General features: G+C 37.2%; 1 protein-coding gene across 3 annotated transcripts in view; it reads left to right on the forward strand.

Moving 5' to 3' along the window:
* The window catches only part of FIG4 (FIG4 phosphoinositide 5-phosphatase), a 132,277-nt gene that overhangs the window by 21,672 nt on the left and 87,080 nt on the right, over positions 1–23,525 (forward strand). For all 3 annotated transcript variants that reach the window (XM_079938629.1, XM_079938631.1, XM_079938630.1), the window contains exons 2-7: positions 2,297–2,395; positions 4,162–4,285; positions 10,502–10,658; positions 13,973–14,023; positions 19,803–19,951; positions 22,907–23,035. In XM_079938629.1, coding sequence (XP_079794755.1) covers positions 2,297–2,395; positions 4,162–4,285; positions 10,502–10,658; positions 13,973–14,023; positions 19,803–19,951; positions 22,907–23,035 — 709 coding nt within the window. The remainder of the gene's footprint in view (positions 1–2,296; positions 2,396–4,161; positions 4,286–10,501; positions 10,659–13,972; positions 14,024–19,802; positions 19,952–22,906; positions 23,036–23,525) is intronic.

Consider the following 23,525-nt stretch of genomic DNA (forward strand, 5'->3'; position numbering starts at 1 on the left):
AAAACCACAGGGGTTAGGGGGTTAGCCCCAGACTCCTGAGCTGTTTATATTTAGGTGAAGGGGGCAGACCTGCTCCAAACAAATTTGGACAAGGTGCTCAGAGGAAGTGCTAAATTCAGATATAAGCAAACGTTCTTTGGCGGGGGCAGGCGGGAGGGGGTGGGTGTCACGTGCCCTATCTTGGCTCAGTACATCAGGTCCTGTCTGGAGGTCCTTCAAGGCCAAACTCAGCATCAGGACAATACCAGCCTCTCTGGCTAGCTTGCTCTGACCCTCCCCAAATGAGTGAAGTGCCCTTCCCATGTTGTCATCACGTCCAGTTCAGACGTCTATTACAGCACGCTGTTGTTCATGGTTGTTAATTTGCATGCTCATCTCTCCTGAGGACAAAGACAGATTACTAATAGATTTGTGCATTTTCCCACTCTGGTTCCATTCTGGTGTTGCATATGCTTTTTTCCCTCCGGGGTATCTCTTTTTTCCTCTCTTTTGGGGATCTTTTTCTCAAATACAATGGCATAGGCTCGCTGACATCTTAAAAAGTAAAGCAAAGAAAAGGAAGTAACACTCATTGAGTGCCTTCTTTGTATTGAACACTATTCACTGTGTTAGGTGTTTTATGAGCATCTTCTCCTTTGATCTTGTTCCTCTAACAAACTCGCCAAGCTTCTTCCCCTTTCAGGTCTTTGCACTTGCTGTTTCCTTTCCTGGGAACTGTTTTTCCTCAAGTCCTCAAGAAGGTGGCTCCCTTTTCTGCTAACAAACATGTATAGTTTACAAACCATTCTTCTGAGGTTGATTTTATTAGGCTGGTGACCCTGTTCTCCTCTCAGGGGTGGGTAGGGTCTCAGGGAGGAATTCGCTGAGGTCATCCCGAGAACGTTGGACTTATTCCCTCTCACTGTGTCCTTGCCCTTCTAGCTGCTTCCCCAGTGCATCCTGGTCACTGGATGTCTCGAATTAGTTTACTAATTTTTATTATAATTGCTCTATTTCTACCTCATGATAATTGGTACCGTCATCCAGACTCTACCTCTCCCTAGGAGATGAGGGATTCAGTATTTTGGTTAGCTTTCCCCTTAAGTCTGGGCTAAGCCATCATCTTTTAACACAGAGTTTTGTTATTTATAATCTGGAAGTCTAGGTCAGATCTTTATAAACAGATATATACTTAATAATTTAAAAATCCATCTATTTCTACAGATTTAGCATTAAAACAATATAACCAAGTGCTTATATTCTGTTGTACATATCTTCTGTTATAAATTCTTACTTTAAAAAATCTTCCCCATCCTTTGAGGCTTAATTCAAGTCTTAACTCCTCTGACGTTTTCTGCATCTGTAGTACCCAACATTAATCTTTCCTGCTCTGAGATCCTGTGGTCTACATACTTCAGTTTGGCCATTAATCTAGAGAATCTTATTTGTTATTTAATTGCTTTGTGTATCTGTATCTATGTGACTTATGAGATGGTTAGATGCCAGTTGATGGTAGCAAGGTGTTCTCAGTTTTTGCAGTGTTGAAAAAGTGTCACTTCAAAGGACTTTTTTGAAGCAATATATCTTTAATTTATTTTTCCTAATGGAGTTTTACTTACTTTCTTAAACACAATTCAAAACTTATTCATCTGGTTTAGCATTTTCTTTGAAGCATTTTCTTTGAATATAGGATGATTATTTTTCTGTATTTTTACACACACTCCAAGGAAGTGTGTCAGAAAAGAAAGAATATTAATTATTTCCTGTAGCTTATCTATAAAAAGCCATTTGGGAAAGTACACTCATTTTAATCTTTTATAGGACTTAGGGGTGGATTTTTATAGTTATATTAAAGTCATTTTTAGTCTTCTACAGAAAATTTGTAAAGATTTATTTGATTAAAATATCAATATTTGATATTGATTTATATCAATTAGCTATAATTGTGTAAGCATTCCTAATTATGTGTTGAGCTTTCTAATTCTTACCAGAGCTGCTGCTTCCTGGTAAAGTTTAAACATGAGTCTCCAATCAGGTTAATCTCTGTATAATATAATTAAATTCATCTGGCCTGGTTACTGGGTACATTTTAAATATCAGACTGATGCTTATCATGACACCACTACGAATATTTCAATTTTAAAGTTGACCTTTTAGAATCAGCCTTTCTTTAATCTGCCAGTTATACTTAACAGAAATATTTCTTTTAAAAAGTAACCTGACTTTACTGTATTTAATTAAAAAAATTGAAGTGACTATAAAATGTGTATAAGGCAAACTGCCTTAAAAAACTAATGACATTTCTTTTTATTTATAGAGATACTTTCTAGTTGGGAGCAATCATGCAGAAACAAAATATCGTGTTTTGAAAATTGATAGAACAGAACCAAAAGATTTGGTAATAATTGATGATAGGGTAAGTATCTTGAAAACCTGAATACAAACAGAAACTTGTACTTGTTGTTTACAGGATATGAAATATCCTTACAGCTTCTAGTGACATATACTTTTTTTTTATCATACATCTAAAAATTATAATTTTTCATGGTTGGCTAGAATTTGAATCTTTTATCTGGTTTCTGGAAATTACTGATGTCGGAAAGTATGCCAGAATTACACTTTGTCCCTCATTTTGATTTGTTTTACAAAGTAAACTCTTTGGGTAAGATAATGAATATATTTTCTTAAAGGAGTTCCATTTTAAGGATTCAATATAATTCTTAGTATTTCATCCACCAAAGAGATTATTTATTACTCTGCTTTAATATGAAGCTACTTGAAGTCACAAAGGACTGGTAGGGTCTCTTCTGATCACTTGCTGGAGAAATGTTAAGCTATTCTTATCCAGATGTTATATTATCCAGAGTTGGAAATACAGACTTAATTCAGGTGGCTCAAAAATATGAGGCTTTTAGTCAAAAGGGAAATACGATAAGGTGGAATTGACCAGTTAATTTTAACTCTCAAATGAGAGCACCTAACTGACCCTTTGTATTGAGGTTCCTGTCTGTGAATATTTCTGAATCCATGTAGATGCCTGGTTTTTCAAATATGTTAGTAGCTACAGTTTGGAAGCCATTTTACATAAGCTCTTTGCAAAGCTATTTTCTATGTTATAATAATTTTAGATAAATTGTATTTTGTGACTTCCTGTACTCCTGGGTGTCGTGGTTCCTATCCCATCCCCAACACACACACCATCTGGGAGTTTTTATTAATATAATGTAATGATTCTTGGCTTTCTTTGTGGGTAGGAGTGGTTGATCAGGGATCTCTTTGAGAATCTAAGGAAAGCTATGGGCCTTCTCATAAAAATGCACATATGCACGTTTAACCAAAACTTTGCATACAATTTTAAGGGGTTTATAGATTTCTTGAAACTTGTCTGTGGGTACCTTAAATCTCTGAATCTCTGTCCAGAAGATAAGGTTTTGATACACCTTTTTAGTACAGCAGCCTGGGATCCAGGAACCACCCTTAACTGCTAACGTTAAAGAATTTGTTGGCTTTAATAAAAAGAAACGAAATTGAGTTATTTGTAGTGAGGTGGATAGACCTAGAGACTGTCATACAGAGTGAAGTCAGTCAGAAAGAGAAAAACAAATACCGTATGCTAACACATATATATGTGGAATCTAAAAAAAAAAAAAAGAAAAAACGGTTCTGAAGAACCTAGGGCAGGACAGGAATAAAGACGCAGAGGTAGAGAATGGACTTGAGGACACGGGGAGGGGGAAGAGTAAACTGGGACGAAGTGAGAGAGTGGCATGGACATATATACACTACCAAACGTAAAATAGATAGCTAGTGGGAAGCAGCCGCATAGCACAGGGAGATCAGCTTGGTGCTTTGCGACCACCTACAGGGGTGGGACAGGGAGGATGGGACAGAGACGCAAGACGGAGGAGATATGGGGATATATGTATATGTATAGCTGATTCACTTTGTTATAAAGCAGGAACTAACACACCATTGTAAAGCAATTATACTCGAATAAAGATGTTAAAAAAAAAAGAATTTGTTGGCTTTTTTAAATTGTACCTTAGTCCTGCACTATTATGTATACTTCTCTGAAATAGCTAATGATGTAAAGTTGTAGGCAACTTCTAATTTTCAGGGGTAACTAAATAATGAACCTAAAAAGCGAGCACAACCTTACAGATTAAATTTGCTTATTTCTAGCATGTATATACTCAGCAAGAAGTGCGAGAACTTCTTGGCCGCTTGGATCTAGGAAATAGGACAAAGATGGGACAGAAAGGATCATCTGGGTTATTTCGAGCTGTTTCAGCTTTTGGTGTTGTAGGTAAGAAACATGCATCCCTCTTACTACCTCTTTTTTTTTTTTTTTTCCTACATAGACTCCTTGAAGATAGTTTGCAAGGCTTATATTTATATAGGTTTATAAATATGACCCATCCTCTGTGGCTTTGGTTGTTTAAAACTGAATTATCTATCAGCCAAGTATCAAACAGCCTTTATATAGCATCTGCTATGTGCTTAGGACTGTGTTCAGTTTTGTGTGGGATAGGAACAAATGTAGCGATGGTGTGGACCTTTAAGGAGTCTGTCTTGTCAAGGAATGAAAAAGTAAAAATTGGCTTGGACTGTAAACATCAGCTGGAAAAACAGATACAGGTAAAACCAGCTTTTAAATTAAGAGGAATCTCTCCCAAGGACATGCTACAGTGTAAAGTGTCATAACCCCTTTCTCTGAATGACAACTGCTTTCTTACTCACTGAGAAACTTTGTTCTCTAAAATCACAGACTATCAGAAACTTTGCTCTTTAAAATTGTGTCAGTAAGAGAAAACATGCCCCTCTTGCCTGTATGAGCTAAGTCATTTTGACACAGAGAAGCAGCCTCGATTGACAACTCATGCAGAGTTTCAGATAAGGGGTTTCTGGACACAACAGTCTACAGCTCTGCTAACTTTGCTGCTTTCAAAGAAATGAGACCACGAGTCTGCTTCACAATCTAGACTTGATGTTTATCTCTTTACATACAGTCTTGCTTTGGTTTGAGTCTCTTTGTTTAAATTTTACCTAATCGTGTCCCCAAATCCTATAATAACGCCTATATTTATTCATGAACAAATATAGAAATGGCCTTGGCCTTTAAGTAGTCTGTGGTCTGGCTTGTGGGGCATTTGTGAGATGCCTCACAGTTCTTCTGGTGTGTTGTCCTTAGTGGGTCAGTAAACCTGTCTTTGCTCTACCATGGGTTTGTCCCGGGGAGTCTTAAGATGATTGGACTAGGATGGGGGACAAAACCCAGTGCATATGAAAACAACTCCAGGATTGGAATTAAGAGCCCAGCTGTGTAGTCAAAGGTAAATGGTATTGGAGATTACATAAGAGGTAGACTTTTTGGACCTGGAATGACAAGGAAAGATTTCCTGAAGATGATGAGACTCAGGCTGGACCCTGGAGGAGAAGCAAGATTTGGATGGATGTGGGGAAGGGAGGAGAGAGCTCCAGTAGGGGCAACAGCAGAGGTGCGGGCATGAAGATGCCCATGGGTCCTGGGATGCTGGCAAGTAGTTGGGTGAGGCCAGGTCACTGGGACCTTGGAAGCCAAGCAGAGGGCAGTTGTATCTCAGCTTCCCTGTTGGCAGAGCCTTATTTTGAGTCTTTTTTTTTTTTTTAACACTTACAAAATTATCTCTCTGCTTCTTAAACCTACTGGACTGTATGCAATATTGACTGAGTGATTGGTGTCTATAGATGCTAACAAAATTAATATGGTCTGAACTATGTTATATAGTTTCATATTCTCATGTTCATTTTTTTGATTAGTACTTTCTCTTTGGTGACCCTATATTTGTTGAGACTTTGATCATTCATGTTCCGCCGTATTTGCAGTTCATTTTTCTCCGTGTGCTCTCATAGCCCTTCAATGTGTAATCCATTTAGGTGCATTTTGTGCCTTAGGCAGCTGCCAGGGAAAGTTGAGAGTGGTAGGTGTGATTGATTTCCTCTCCATAGGACTGGCCCCTTCTCTGTACATTCTGCTCAGTCTTGACAAATCCCTTGAGGTTTCATGTTTAATGGGTACCTGTTTGTGGGCGTGTGCATGTCGGTGTATGTCAAGTGAGTTCATATGTTTAAATTCCATACATTCCATATGTGTTAAATTCCACTTTAAGTGTTACTTATATGTTAAAAAAAAAAACTTGTAAGTAAAATGTGTCTCAAATACAGTAGGCTTAATTAGTTACTTAATAGGTTAAATTCATTCCTTTAAATGCTGATACTTTATTACAGCTTTTTAAAATGGAAATTTCCTAAAGTGTATGTAATATTGAATGCCTCATTAGCCAGGGTTAATTATTCAAAATTGAACCTTCCTTGATGATTAAGTATAACGAATTGAAGATCAGGTATTGACCTATGTTTAAAAATAGCTGCCCTCGGGTGTTCTGGAGTTGTATTGGGCAGTTTGCCTTTACACTAAGTGCCCTCTAGATGCTGTACTGTGTTGTTGTAATGGTACTTTCATCATTCTTCATTGTTCTGGGCATATTTGCTTTTAGCAATATTCCTTGCCTCATTTTATTTTATTTTATTTTGAATTTTATTTTATTTATTTTTATACAGCAGGTTCTTATTAGTTATCTATTTTATACATATTAGTGTACATATGTCAATCCCAGTCTCCCAATTCATCCTTGCCTCATTTTAAATCTGTTGATAACTAAGCTTATAAAACCAAAGCTTTATTTTAATCAATTGATGACCAAGTTTATAACCAGATACTCATTTTATACACAAGTATTAGTTAATAAACTTTGGGTAAGGGCTGAAGGTGTCTCCATGTTTCTCTTAGGTGGCATTCTTAGGTATTGTGGTAGCAATTTCTCTCGCAATTTGAGGCCTCTTTGAGACTGTCCTTGGATGGTGAAGTCACTAAAAGACTAACCTACCAGTAGAGTGACACAGTAATGTACTAAGTAAGCATTTGTTATTTTCAGGGCAGTGCACTTTATGTATTCCAGTTCAACCATGTAAATAAAGCTTAGAATCTTTAAGAGTAAATAGGGAGTAAATAAAAGGCTATGATTTGTCTAGTACTGCCTTAGAAATAATGAGGGCTACTGAAATAGCAAAACACAAAATGCTTATCTTTGAAAAATGTATAGTCTGGTTGTCAAAATAATACATGTGTGAAAGGACTAGAGTGGTTGTCTTCTGTGACTGAAATATTTTCTCTCAACTTTTTCAGCATGCCTAATTTGTGAATAGCACTTCGGCTGGGATGTTTTGGACTGTTATCGTGGTTAATTTAATTCACAATCTATAAGAATCTAGAGCAGTGCTTCTCAACTATCTGTAGTAAAGGACCAACCAGTTTTTTCCAGAAATGTGTCACAGACCAACACAGGATCCTACTGTGCATAGCTTGTCTTCAGCTTGGGCCACATGTGATTCATCACATAAGTTCAGTAATACCCAAACTAGTCTTGCCTGTTCAAGGCAAGTTCATTGATCATGAACTCAGATGTTTCTAAACCCTTACTTTCAATTCGTTTACTTGTCTTTTCATGGGCTGGTACCGAAAGCACAGGGACCATTACTGGTCCCCAGACATGGATTGATCCTGTCCTATAGCTACCTTGCCCATTTCTGACCTGCTCCATTGTTATTTGGCAGCCAGCAGGAGGCTTGGGAGACCACGGGATGGGATCATGAGCATCCCTCACATAGTTGTTTTATCTGGTCCTGGGGCACGCAGATGGAGTCGGTGGCTGGTGGCCTGTAGTCCTTACTACTCTCAGCTCTGGGACCATCCAGCCCCTTTTGATATATGTCTTTTTTCTGCGTGTGTCACCTGTCAGAAGATACTCTTGTAAGCTGCTAGTACAATGTGTCATTATAGCAGACTAAGTGATGGACTCAGTTGTTCTTTAAAGCAACACCCTTAGAAATAGATTGCAGATCCAAGATACAGGGAAAACAACAATAAAGTGTGAGCCTCAGACTAGTAAGGGAACAGTAGATTTGGTGTTAAAGAGTCACTTTGGTTCCTTATGGTTTTTGATACTTCTCTGCCAGAGTGCTGTTTTCCCTGAAGGCTTTTTTTTTTTTTTTTTTTTTTTTTTTTTTTTTTTTTTGCGGTATGCGGGCCTCTCACTGTTGTGGCCGCTCCCATTGCAGAGCACAGGCTCCGGACGTGCAGGCTTAGCGGCCGTGGCTCACGGGCCCAGCCGCTCCGAAGCATGTGGGATCTTCCCGGACCGGGGCACGAACCCGTGTCCCCTGCATCGGCAGGCGGACTCTCAACCACTGCGCCACCAGGGAAGCCCCCGAAGGCTTTTAAGATAGTGACTAGCTGACATGGTGACCTCCCAGCAGGATACTGCCCTCTTCCCTGTTGGTGGGCTTGTGGGTCCTCTCCAGCCACCAGAACTCCACACCACTCCATCCTCTCGCACTGTCCTTTTTTATTTACTTTGCTTGGTTTCCAACTCAAATGACACAGCCTTCTTTACTCAGAGAGAGAGAAATCACTTTTGCGTGATGACTGTCATCTAGGCATCTGGGAAACACTCAGGGAAATTGGTCTGGGATCAGAAGTATGTAGAATGAAGATGAAAAAACTTGTTCTGGTTTTCAGTATGTTAAAACGATGAATAGGCTGACTCTTGACAGAGGTCTATGCCAAGCTAAAGCCTTTTAATTGTTGGTTATATTTGATAGGAACCTTTTAAAAAGGAGTGACGTTTCCAACTGGTAGTAAAAAGGAAAAAGAAAATAATCTCATAATATGCTGAAAGCATTTTATGCTGGTAGAAAATATTCTTTTGTGCAGTATATTTACTTCATCAAAATTATGAAGGGACACGTAGGATGAAATAGAGCTGAAAACATAAAATTAAAATTCAGTTGGAATGCAGGTTGGAAGAAATTATTATAGAGAGGTTTTTTTTCTATAAAAAGTAAATATATAGCAAGAACAAAGGGGAAACTCATTCATCTTGGGAATATTTATTATTTAAAACCAATTAGATTCTCTTTTTTGGGTGTTTTTATGCTGCTCCCAAGCCCCTTAATTTTGTAGGTTTTAGCCTTCTAAAAGGATAACTGCTTCCTAACTTTTAATGAGGTTGACATTAGCTTTTTCTCCTATCTTAAATCCTTTAGCTTTAGTCAGGGAATTTTTAGCTAGTCTCCAAGGGGAGGTGGGGAGGAGCATAAACGAACATTTTTTAAAAATGTGCTTTGTGGATCTCTCAAATATAAGTATTTTTCATGGTTTTAATAGAAGTAGCCAGGTTCATAAAATCCATGAGGTGTCTTTTATATATTTTGGCTCATTTATGTTAATATGTTCAATTACTGATTTTCTTTTTTGTCAGTTAAGAATAACAAGACACAGACAATGAGTATTTGCCAAATCTAGAGCAGCCATTTATAGCACCAAGATCCTAGCTCAGGCTTTATAGAGTGTAACAGAGAGAGAGAGAGAAAGAGAGTGAGTGAGTACACCCACACATGCACATAAGAAAGTTAGTTTTGAAAAATGGTTACGCTATATATAAGATCCTTGGCTGAGTTTTTCTTTCAGTGCTTTGAATATGTTATCCCACAGCCCTCTGGCCTCTACTGTTTCTGATGGGCAATCAGCTGTAAGTGACCGTATCTGACTCACTCTGTCAGTGAGTGGGGGTGATGGGATCCAGTATTTGTGCTGGGGTAAAGCCTCCACTCTGCAAGTAGGACTGGGTAGAAGAAAGGAGCCCCCACTTTCAGATGTGCTTGCCTGGAATAAAGCGTCTGCAGCACAGAGCTGGAAGGAATGGGAAATGCTGGTGCCCTGCACCTCCTGAGCAGAAACCAAGGCTCTAGACTGAGAGCTGGGGAGGGAGGAAGGGGTACTGTCTTTTTTGGCAACACCTGCCGGGAGTAGATATTCTGTCCCACTGAATTGGGAGAAGGGTGTAGAAGGGAAACAAATGATGTTTCGTATGTCACAGACTTCCTGTTCTTTCCAAGATCTAGTAGATTTTCTTGAATAAATGTTTCTCCACTTGCTGTATGCCATTAGGAGAATTTCCAGAAACTTTCAATGTTTTGTTTTGTTTTTATAATTTTTACCAGTTGTGGTTGTTTCACTGGGGAGAGGCTCTGCTGAGCTCCTGACGTAACCAGTTCAGAAGTGTTCCCCTCCCTCTCCCCCCAACCAACCAAGAGAGTTAGTTTTAACTCCCAAAGCAAAAGTTCTGGGAGCCAGAACATTTTTAACCAAGACTGTGCGGTAACTAGTGTGTTGCTGAGAACTTAGTGCTACTGAACATTAATACATATGGTCTTTCTTTAATCAGTTTGTTTAGAGCAATATTTTTAAGTGAGATAAATATTTCTAGAGAATCATTCTAAGACAACCGAAAATTTGTATGGCTGTAAATCATAGAAATAATAAAGTAGGAAATGTGTCAAAAGTCTTTTGCCTTTTAAACATGTATCTAAAAGCATTACTAAGTTTAGGAAATGTATTTATCTTTCTTTTTTTGTTGTGTAGGCTTTGTCAGGTTTTTAGAAGGCTATTATATTGTGTTAATAACCAAAAGGAGGAAGATGGCAGATATTGGAGGTCATGCAATATATAAGATTGAAGATACAAATATGATCTATATACCCAATGATTCTGTACGTATTACTCATCCTGATGAAGCTAGGTATGTACTGGTGGTAACTGCTATTTTTTTACCTGGTAGACCAATTAGAAAATAAAACATAGTCAAAAGATTATAAATGTTATGTTAAAATGTAAAATACTGGCTCAGAATGCTACAGCTTTTGTTCAAGTGCTATTAAAAACCCTCCATTAAAACAATGGATTTGGGCAAGAATCAACAATGGCTCCTAAAACCATTAGGTGAGAGGTTATTATTGAGGAACAGATATTCACTCAGTCTCAACATACCATACTCCATAACTATCTTTATTATTTACAAAGAGAAAAAAATGGCAAACATACTCACCAAATGATCAAATTCAGCATCACCAATAATGAGACAAAACTGACATTATTTACCTCTTAACGTGAAGCAATGGGAAGGACGCCCACTACCTGTGTAGTTTTCTTACTAAAAATATTTAACTTAAATCTAAGCATGAGGAAATAATCAGATAAATCCATATTGTGGGACTTTCTGTAAGACACTGGCCTGGACCCTCCAAAAATGTCAATGTCGTGCAACACAGGAAGAGCCAGAGAGTTGTTCTAGAGTTTAGAATAGACATGACAAAGTGCAACACTTGAATTTCTGTTAGATCCAGGATTAAAACATGTGCGTGCATGCTCATGTACACGTGCGTGCGCGCACACACACACACAGCTATAAAGGACTGTACTGGAACGGTTTGTATATGGACTATATACTAGGGGATATTGGATCAGTATTAAATGTTGGGTGTATAATGATATTGTGGTTACTCAGGAGATTGTCCTTGTTCATAATAGATATAAAATAAAATATTTAGGACTGAGGTTTCATCATGTCTGCTACTTACTGTAAATGGTTTAGAAAAATAAAATGTACATGTATATTTAAAGAGAGAGAATGTATGTGTGTATAAATGTATAATGAGAAATGTTCAACAGTGAATTCAGGTGAAGGATATACTGCTGTTTATTACACTATTTTTTCCCCCAATTTTCCTATGGATTTGAAACCTTTAAAAAGTTTTGGGGGGAAATTACTGGAACCTTGGGCATGTGGGGAAAGGCTATTAATAAATTAATAAAATGATAGAGAAAAGATTAGAATTGGTTTATTTTAATATTATAAAGGTTAAAATGGAACAAAGTTAGGCATGCTTATAAGTTTTTAGGGAAGGTAACAGTTTAGATTTTAATTTCACTGAGTACTTTCATGGTGTTGTTCTAGATACATGAACTGGAATTTAAAGGTGGTGTGGCTCTCTTGTTTAAGACCCTCTTAGATAGTGGTTTTCTGGACCTTTGTGGCATTGTCTTTGGTATTTGGAAGTGGAGTATTTAAAACATAATTTGTTTACACAGGGGTAAGTAGAGTTTACCGGATAGAGTGGACTTTTGTCTTACACGAACAAAAAAATTATGTCTCTTATAGCTTATAGGCAGGCATAGTATATTGAATAAAAGTGAATCAGAGAGGAATCTAAAAAAATGATACAAATGAACTTATTTACAAGACAGAAATAGACTCACAGACATAAGAAACAAATTTACCAGAGGGGAAGGGGGGGGCAATAAATTAGGAATTTGGGATTAACAGATACACACTACTATATATAAAATAGATAAAAAACAAGGATCTACTGTATAGCACAGGGAACTATATTCAATATCTTGTAGTAACCTATAATGGAAAAGAATCTGAAAGAGTATATATATACATATACGTGTGTGTATATATATATAACTGAATCACTTTGCTGTAGGCTTGAAACATTGTAAATCAACAATACTTCAATAAAAAATAAATTAATTTAAAAAAGTGAGTCAGATAGGCCAGTGCATAGAAATCCAAGGGTTGGGGAAAAATTAAAGAGGTTTATATTATTTATAAGCCTCATCTTTATGATTCTTTAGCTGAGAATAGTAAAACAAATTACACTCTTCTATATAGTGATATGACTGTCTTTAAAGAATGAACTTATCTTGTGATTAATATTGTATAGTAAATGGAATAATCCAGAATAAGATACAGTTATTTTAATAGCTTGTTATAGGTGGACTTACACTATTACTGGATAGGTAAACTTTTACCATACTTACAAAACTATGTAATCCAATAATGCATTTAAGTAAAAATGTTTGGTATGATATTAGGAAATAAAGTACCATAAAACATTTCATACAAAATGATAAGTAGATGTTACCCCTCTGATGTATGGTTGTATCAACATTATAAAATTTGCTAGAGCAATTCACCATGTTAAAATATTGTTGGGAAAAATTATGACTATCTTAATATATGTAGAAAATGTATTTGAGGGAATTCCCTGGCTGTCCGGTGGTTAGGACTCCGTGCTTTCACTGCCGAGGGCACAGGTTCGATCCCTGGTTGGGGAACTAAGATCCCGCAAGCTGCACGGCGTGGCCAAAAAATATGTGTGTGTGTGTGTGTGTGTGTGTGTGTATGTATTTATATTTATATATATATTTTTCATATATATATATATGACAAATTCAATACCCATTTGTGATCAGTGTCTTTAAAAGGTTGAAATGAATATGAAAAAGTGTTAACATTTATTAATCCTGAGCGGTAGATACAGGGACATTTTATTCTGCACTTTTTTTTCAGTTTAAAAAAACTTTGCAGCTTAAAATTATGGTGACCCACAAACATTTCTGCTTGTTTTTGTTCCTCTGCTCTCTCCAACCTCAAAGCATATTGTGAAAACAAGAACAGTATTTACTTCTGTCTTGCCCAAAGTCTACGCGCCCTATGTATGTAAGGGCATGACTTTCCCTCTCTGGCATAATCAGTGATGAGGAAGCGGTCAAACTAAAGTTAAGGGTCTCAAGTGATGATCAGGATACTTAGAAATTGCTCCAGTTGAAATCTCTTCTCCAGTTATGGATTGAATTTCTCAGTTTCAATGAGTGTATTTACAAATATAAAGGTATATATATGTATATGTTAAGCTATGAACAAATAATGGTGTTGTGTGAATGCAGTATGCTTTGGGGTTTTTTGGTCATTTTTTTCCCCAGTTCTATTGAGATAAAATTGACATACATCACTGTGTTAGTTTAAGGTGTTCAGCATAATGGTTTGACTTAGATATAATATATTGTGAAATGATTACTGCAGTAGGTTTAGTTAGCATCCGTCATCTCATATAGATACAATAAAAAGAAAAAGAAAAAAAAAGAAGAAAATTTCTTTCCTTGTTATGAGGACTCAGTATCTACTCTCTTAACTTTCATGTATATCATATAGCAGTGGTAACTATAGTCATCAGGTTGTTAACTATAGTCATCATTTTTTTTCAGGTATCTACGAATATTTCAAAATGTGGACCTGTCCAGCAATTTTTACTTTAGGTATGTTTGAGCTGAATTTTGCTCTTATCATTCTCTTAAATGTTTATATAATTTTCCATAGGGTAAAAACAGAATCAGTAGTACTTCAGTTATTCTTTTTTTTAAAATAGCCAAAGTTTTTCTTTTTTTTTTATTTATTTATTTATTTATTTATTTATTTTTTTTTTATTTTTTATTTTTTTTTTATTTTTTAACATCTTTATTGGGGTATAATTACTTTACAATGGTGTGTTAGTTTCTGCTTTATAACAAAGTGAATCAGTTATACACATACATATGCTCCCACATCTCTTCCCTCCTGCGTCTCCCTCCCTCCCACGCTCCCCATCCCACCCCTCCAGGCCGTCACAGAGCACCGAGCCAATATCCCCGTGCCATGCGGCTGCTTCCCTCTAGCTATCTACCTTACTACGTTTGTTAGTGTGTATATGTCCATGACTCTCTCTCGCCCCGTCACAGCTCACCCTTCCCCCTCCCCATAACCTCAAGTCCGTTCTCTAGGAGGTCTGCGTCTTTATTCCTGCCTTACCCCTAGGTTCTTCATGACATTTTTTTTTTCTTAAATTCCATATATATGTGTTAGCATACTGTATTTGTCTTTTTCGTTCTGACTTACTTCACTGTGTATGACAGACTCTAGGTCTATCCACCTCATTACAAATAGCTCAATTTCGTTTCTTTTTATGGCTGAGTAATATTCCATTGTATATATGTGCCACATCTTCTTTATCCATTCATCCGATGATGGGCACTTAGGTTGTTTCCATCTCCGGGCTATTGTAAATAGAGCTGCGATGAACATTTTGGTACATGACTCTTTTTGAATTTCGGTTTTCTCAGGGTATATGCCCAGTAGTGGGATTGCTGGGTCATATCTAAAATAGTACAAATACAAGTATTTCCTCCTTTTAAAAATCTGATATTTGAAATTTTGAATGGATAAATTGTAATTATTCTCACTATAAAAATCATCTTTATTAGAATTTTAAGGAAATATTCTTATCTTTTAGTTTTGAACTACAAAAATGAAATCTGCATTCAGTCTATATACAGAGTTGTAACAGTTTCACAGTTTTCAATTTAACAATCTAGCAAAATTAGGTAAAAATAAATTCAAAATAAGAAGAACTGTTGAAATACCAACATACCGCTACTGGCATTGTAAATTACTAACTTTCCTGGAGAGGAACGTAGCATTAAGTATATATGAAAATATGCCTGAAGGTAATAAGTCAGGAGATAAAATATTAATCCTTATTTGTAAAGGGACATTAATAGCTTCTCTATTTATCATGGCCCAAACAAGCAAACCAACAAACACAGGGACAACCCAAATATCGATAATTGAAAAATAAGCAAGCAAAGTATAGCAGAGCATCATGATAAAATATTATACCACTGATGATGTGACCAATATGTAGGCCAGGTAAATAGAATTTTCCATGTAGCCAAATAACTTTCTTTCAGCTATAATGTCCAAACTCAAAAGTAGAACATAAAATAGCATATAGCAATAAGGACTTGAGTCATGGGACTAGAAGAGGACCCAGAGTGTTGTAGCTATTGGTGTTACATACTTTTGGGGTACTTTGCATTACTTTAAATTTATTTTTAAACTGTTAATATAGTTAACCATTTCTTTATGAAATAAAGAAAAACTTGTCTACTGTGTAGAGTGGATTATGTCTTCATTGATGTGAAACCGAAGACAGTTAATTAATTTAGCAATAGTATAGTGAAGGGCTCCTAAAGAAATAATTTTTGCTTCCACCAATGTTTATTGAAAGTATATTTCCATTGTATTTGTTTCCATCATTTGCTTTTCAGCCTTTATTGCTTAATTATGTTTATAGTCTCTGTGAGTTATTACTGAAGCTCAGTGGTACTGTTAGAAATGGTCTTCTCCTGATTCACCCTTTTCAGCTTCGTCTGCATCCCCATACTGAGTTCTGAACAAGTCATTCCATAAGTAAAAATATGAGGTTAAAGACTTCTGGAAAGGTTATACTGCATTGTTATGATTCAGCTAGAATAAAGCAGGAAGAATTGATTGTTAAAAGTAAAAGCCCGGGGCTTCCCTGGTGGCGTAGTGGTTGAGAGTCTGCCTGCCAATGCAGGGGACACGGGTTCGTGCCCCGGACCGGGAAGATCCCACATGCTGCAGAGCGGCTGGGTCCGTGAGCCATGGCCGCTGAGCCTGTGCGTCCAGAGCCTGTGCTCCGCAACGGGAGAGGCCACAACAGTGAGAGGCCCGCGTACCGCAAAAAAAAAAAAAAAAGTAAAAGCCCAACTTCTCTCCACCCCCCAGCTTTATTGAGATATTATTGACATATGTAAGTTTAAGTTGTACAATGTGATGATTGATACATGTATAGATACATGTATATATTGCAAAATGATTACCACAATAAGGTTAGTTTACACCTTCATCCCATCACACAGTTGTGATTGTATGTATGTGTGTGTGTGTGTGTGTGTGTGTAGTGATAACATTTAAGATTTGCTCCCTTAACAAATTTCAAGTATATAATTCAGTATTGTTAATTATAGTTACCATGCTCTGTACATTAGATATCCAGATCTTATTTATCTTATGGCTAAGAGTTTGTACCCTTTGACCAACATTTCTCCATTCCTCCCCCTGCCACTGGCAACTACTATTCTACTCTCTCGTTCTATAAGTTCAGCTTTTTAAGATTCCACGTGTAAGTGAGAACATAGTCTTTGTCTTTGTTTGTCTAACTTATTTCACTCAGCATAATGCCCTCCAGGTCCATCCATGTTGTTGCAAAAGGCAAGATTTCCTTTTTTATGGCCAAATGATACCCCATTATTTATATATGCCACATTTTCTTTATCCATTTATCTGTTAATGGACTCAGGTTGTTCTATGTCTTGGCTGTTGTCATTAGTTCTGCAGTGGGCGTGGGGGAGCAGATACCTCTTTTGAAGATAGTGATCTCATTTCCTTTGGATATATACCCAGAAATGGGATTGCTGGATCATATGGTAGTTTATTTTTAATTTTTCAAAAATTTATTTAATTTTATTTATTGATTGATTTTGGCTGCGTTGGGTCTTCGTTGCTGTGCGCGGCCTTTTCTCTGGTTGCCGCGAGCGGGGGCTACTCTTCGTTGCGGTGCGTGGGCTTTGCATTGCAGTGGCTTCTCTTGTTCCAGAGCATGGGCTCTAGGCATGCAGGCTTCAGGAGTTGTGGCACGGGGCTCAGCAGTTGTGGCTCACGGGCTCTAGAGCGCAGGCTCGGTAGTTGTGGCACACGGGCTTAGTTGCTCCGCAGCATATGGGATCTTCCTGGACCAGGGCTTGAACCCGTGTCCCCGGCATTTGCAGGCGGATTCCCAACCACTGAGCCACCAGGGAAGCCCTATTTTTAATTTTTTGAGGAACCTTCATTCTGTTTTCCATAGTGGCTGCACCAATTTACATTCCCACCAGCAGTGCAAAATGTTCTCTTTTCTCTACATCCTTGCCAACCCTTACTGTTTCTTTGTTTGTTTTATAATAGCCATTCTAATAGGTATGAGGTAATATCTCATTGTGGTTTTGATTTGCATTTCTCTACTGTGATGTTGAGCAACTTTTCATGCACTTGTTGGCCATTTGTATGTCTTCTTTGGAAAAATGTCTATTCAAGTCTTTTGCCCATTTTAAAATTGGATTATTTGTATGTTTGCTGTTGAGTTGTATGAGTTCCTTATGTATCTTGGCTATTAACCCCTTAATAGTTAGATGGTTTGCAAATATTTTCTTCCATAAGTTGCCTTTTTATTTTGCTGACTCTCTTTCTGTGCAGAAGCTTTTTAGTTTGAAGCTTTTTAGTTTGTTTATTTTTGCTTTTGTTGCTTGCTCTTTTGGTGTCATATCCAAAAAACATCTTTATCAAGAACAGTGTCAAGGAAATTTTCTCCTATGTTTTCTTTTAATAGTTTTATAGTTTTGGGTCTTACATTTAAGGCTTTAATCCATTTTGAGTTAATTTTTTGTGAGTGGTGTAATACAGGGGTCCAATTTCATTCTTCTGCTGGTGGTTGTCCAGTTTTCCCAGCACCATTTATTGAAGAGACTATCGTTTCTCCATTAGTCTTTTTGGCTCCCTTGTCAAATATTAGTTGACTATATAGGAGTGGGTTTATTTCTGGGCTCTCTATTCCATTGGTCTAGGTGTCTTTTTTATGTCAGTAACACACTGTTTTGAATGCTATAGCTTGGCAGTAAGGTTTGAAATCAGGAAGTTTGATGCCTCCAGCTTTGTCCTTCTTTCTTAAGATTGCTTTGGCTATTAGGAGTCTTTTGTAATTCCATACAAATCTTAGAATTGTTTTTTTTCTATTCCTGTGGAAAATGTCATTGGCATTTTGATAGGGATTGTATTGAATCTATAGATGCCTTTGGGTAGTATGGACATTTAAACAATATTAATTCTTCTGTTCCATGAACACTGGATATCTTTCCATTTATTTGTGTCTTATTTTTTTCATCCATGTCTTATAATTTTTAGTGTACAGATCTCTTACCTCCTTCGTTAAATTTATTCCTAAGCATTTTTTATGCTCTTGTAAATGCGATTGAAAAACCAACTTTTTTTAAATTTAATTAATTAATTTATTTATTTTTGGCTGTGTTAGGTCTTCGTTTCTGTGCGTGGGCTTTCTCTAGTTGCGGCGAGCAGGGGCCACCCTTCATCGCGGTGTGCGGGCCTCTCTTGTGGAGCACAAGCTCCAGATGCGCAGGCTCAGTAGTTGTGGCTCACGGGCCTAGTTGCTCTGCGGCATGTGGGATCCTCCCAGACCAGGGCTCGAACCCGTGTCCCCCACATTGGCAGGCAGACTCTCAACCACTACACCACCAGGGAAACCCCAAAACCAACTTTTTAATACAGATTTTACCCCTGTGAGATTAGATGCTAGTAAAACTAATGGCTCTATCAAGCAGATGTGGTCAAATTTAATTTCACAGATGAAATCAATCAATTTCAAACAAATAAATAGTAAATCAATAATTTGATAATTAATAAATTGAGGAAGAAATAATTAAAATATGTATGTGAGTTTCCAGACAAAATTGTAACCGTCTTAAAATATGACTAAAATACTTTCAAATTTGTGTAAACCTAAAGAATTCTAGGTACTGTCTGAAATTCTGTGCTAAAAATATATAGCTAGAGATACTTACAAAAATTGTTAATTTTGTGCAAATTTTGTTTGCACAGACTGTTACAATTTTTTGGATGACTATTATGCTTTTCAAACGTATTTTACCGTGATGGCTTGTGTTATTTGCTTATTCTTGTTTTATTACTAAGTCAGTTATTGTACCACCAGTAATAATTAATAGAATTCTTTTCATTCATAGGTAAACTAGAGTACAGACCATGTACTGTTGCAGTGGATATTGTAACATTTTTAGTACTCCATTCAGATATATATGAGAGTGTGACCCCTTTGTACAAGGCCCTGAAGTTAGATTAATGTCAGTGTGAAGCAAAAAATGCACACTGCAAATCAATTAATGTAGGTTACTCACATTGTATTGTATATTTCTAGTTATGCAAATGCCTAAGTCATGCAGTGATTTTTTAATTTCTAATTATATTCATGGTTTACTGTGTTTTAATGTGCTTATTTGTACAGCATTGCTTCCAAGGAGACTAACAGGTGCTAAGTAATTTAGTTCATAGGTTTTAATTCCTTCTGGGAGCCAAGACTATGAAATATGTTTTGCTTTTCTAATTCTTATTAAGTTTCAGTTCTTTTCTCAGTTACAGCTATGATTTGTCCCACTCACTTCAATATAATCTCACTGTCTTGCGTATGCCCCTGGAGATGTTAAAGTCAGAAACGACCCAGACTCGCCAGGAGAGTTTCGACATCTTTGAAGACGAAGGATTAATTACACAGGGTGGAAGCGGTAGGTGGTTTTCAGCACATCCAATATATGTTAATGTGGCATCTATGAAACGGCATCTCATTAAATTCACTCATATTTCTCCTTTCCTCTTTGCTCTTTGTCCTTATATCAGGTTGTTTCAGGTATAGGAACTTGACCAATTCATTTTTATAGAGATCATGCATCACCAAATGAATTTCATTTGTGGGCAAGCCAGAAAATTGTATACTGATGTTTTCTAGCAAAATTTCATGCACCTTTTATGGAATACATTCAGTTTAGTCCTTGAATGGAGAATTTTCTTTTTAAATATTGGAGAATACACATCACCACCTTATTTTTCTTCATAGAGACCAATTGTGTATGGGTTGAGTTTTAGAAAACAGTTACCATGGCTTGCCTATTGTATCCTAGACATTTATATGTCATATCTCTAATCCTCATAAAAACTCTGCTCAGTAGGTATAATGCTACTTTGAAGAAATAAAGGCTAAGTAGGAAACTGAGGCCTAGAGATTAAGATCACAAGGCCAATGTCTAGAGGAACCATTGCAATAGGTCAGAGGCTGTTCTGACTTTGATTGGTCTCAACTTGCCCCTCTGGTCCCTCACAAGCCCTGCTTCTGTCAAGACCATTGTGGGATTACTGCAGGACATGTGTGTGACTAGTCTAGGGTGGCCCTGGACATCTGGGACTAACCAGTCACAGAATAGTATTGGTACCTTTATCCCTGGATTTGGGGGTTGGTCTAGAAATCTAAAGCCAGAGACATTGCTAGAGTTAATGTTGTGAAGGAATTGCTTCAAACTTAAGACAGTTTAACTGAATTGGGCTTACTATGGAAACATAAAAAGTTAGTAGTGTCTTTGGGTGCCTTCCTCAGTGTGCCTTCTATATAGTGATGGAGATGTGAGTGCAGAGGTAGAATGTAAGTTCCAGAAGGTTTGTCCTTACAGGACACACAGAAAGAGGCTGTACTCTATTAGCATTTTGCCAAAGGTTCTGGTCCACTCTAAGAAGACTTAGACTGTTACTTAGACTGAATGCCATCTCTGTTATTGCCTTGACTCTTGTTAGTTTATTAGATTGAATATCTCTTGAGCTAAGGCCAAACCCAGTGCACCCTCCCTACCCCAAAACATCTAGATCACGTAAATTTGCCATGGTTCAGACATCTGGATTGTAACCTGTACCCCTAGAGACAGGTGGAGGGTAAAATAATGTGTGCCTGAATATTTGTCACATCATTTCTTCTAAATATCATACTTAGTAATAGAAAAGCTAAAAGTATTACCAAATTTGCACTATGTCTCATCTCACATCTGAATTTGAATATCTGTTCTGGGATCTGAATTAAGCCTCTGAAATCTACTTAATTTTTTACTATCTGTCAAGCAGTTCTACTTGATAGATATGAATAACTGTGTATTAGGTTTTTATAGCTGCTATAAGAAATTACCACAAACTCAGTGACTTAAAACTATACAAATATATTATCTTATGGGAGTCAGAAGTCCAAAGGAGGTCTCAGTGGACTAAAGTTAGAGTGTCAGCAAGGCTGCGTTCCTTTCTTGAGACCCTAGGGAAAAATCCATTTTCTTGCCCTTTTCATCTTCAAAGCCAGCAATGGCCAGCCGAGGGTTTTCCCACATTACATCACTCTGACACACTCCTGTTTCCCCCTTTCACTTATAATGACCTGTGATTACATTGGGCCCACTTGGACAATCCAGAATAGTCTCCCCATCTTAAGGTCATCTGATTAACAACCTTAATTCCATCTGCAATTTTAATTCCTTCTTGGCATTGTAACATAACATATTCACAGGTTCTGGTGATTAGGACATAGACATCTTTTCTGTAGGGGAGGGATGCATTATTCTCCTACTACACAGGGGGAAACTGATAGGAAAGAGAGGGTGAGGGTGATAGGTATCGGGGTAGGTAGAAAAGGAAAATAATACATTTTTAAAAAATCTCTAATGTGTCAGGCAGCAAGTTAGTCACTTTGCATATATTATTTTTTTAATCTGAATAATATCTCTGTGGTGACTACTACCATCATTTCACAGTTTAGAAAATTGAGGTTCTGAGATGTTACGTAACTTGCCAAAGGTCACAGAGCTGGTAAGTGGCAAAGACAGGACTCCAATCCATTATTCATGCTCAGTGTAATGTCATTGAAGAGGTAGAGAAGGCTTAGTTTTTATGAATAAAACCAAAGTGTTTGTCATAGTATATAAACACTCTTAACATACATGTTTTGAGAAGAGTATTGACTGCCTCTATCCAGAACTGTTAACGATCTTTTAAGCCATTATCTTTTAAATATACTTGTTTTATTTTGTACTTTATATAAGTTTTGTAAAACTCATTGATGTTTAATAAATTTATTTCAATATCCTGAAATCATGCTTGATGAAATTAGTTTTGTTGTATAGAAAAAGCTTGATATGATAACAACTACCACTTATGGAAGTATCAGTAAGACACCAGACTTGTTCTGAGCACTTTATGTACATTATCAACTTATCTCATCTTTATAACAATCCCAGGATACAGGCACAAATGAGGAAACAGGGGCACTGGGAGTAAGTAACCCTCTTGGTCACACCTGTCACCCTGCTGATGAGGCAGAGCTTGGGTTTGGACCCAGGCACTCTGACACCAGAGCCATGCTCCCAGCTGCAGTCCTTGCTGTCTCTTGGCCTTATTCATGTATTTGTACACCTCTCCTTAATTTCCCAGCTGTTTTCTTCTCTCTTAGGTTAAAAACTCACAGATCAGAAAATGTGTATTTTCTTTAACTTTGTACAGAATCAGCACAGTGTTCTGGGCAACGAGATGAGTTATATCTACTGAAAACAGCAATGATATTGATCAGGCATTTTGAAATTAAAAACAAAAGTTTAAGAACTTAAAAACGAATGTCAACCAATTTCCTTATCTTTCTGATACCAACTCTTATTTTTCAGGTGTATTTGGGATCTGTAGTGAGCCTTATATGAAGTACGTGTGGAACGGCGAACTTCTGGATATAATTAAAAATACTGTCCATCGTGACTGGCTGCTGTATATTATTCATGGGTTCTGTGGGCAGTCAAGTATCCTTTTTTAAAAAAATTAAGATACATATTATTAAACTTATGCTGTACCGATTTGTAGAAAGCTATGTATGAATTATAAGATTACAATTGTCTATGCATCCAACAGATAGATTATAATTACCTATGCATTCCACGTAGTTGAAATACAAACAGGAATGCAGATCTACTATGTATACAGACAAATAACAAGGAAGAAAACCTATGTGCACAGGAAGCGATACAGGTAGTAAGTATCATTCTTACCGAAGAGAAGGAGCAGAATCCCTGACAGGTGGGGAGGATGGGGCAGGCTCACAGGAAAAGTTGAACTTGGCCTGGCCTCAGTCAAAAGGCAGGCCTTGGTAATGAGATTGTGGACTGGGGAAGCACCATAAATGTAGAGATGGAAAAGTTCATGGGAGTGTACTTGTGGCTTGTATATATCGATAAAACCCCTGGGAGGTACAGTGTAGTGGGAAGGAGATCGTTTAGGGGGAGTCAGACTGCC

This window comes from Stenella coeruleoalba (genome assembly GCF_951394435.1).
Source record: "Stenella coeruleoalba genome assembly, chromosome: 12".
NCBI lineage: Eukaryota > Metazoa > Chordata > Mammalia > Artiodactyla > Delphinidae > Stenella > Stenella coeruleoalba.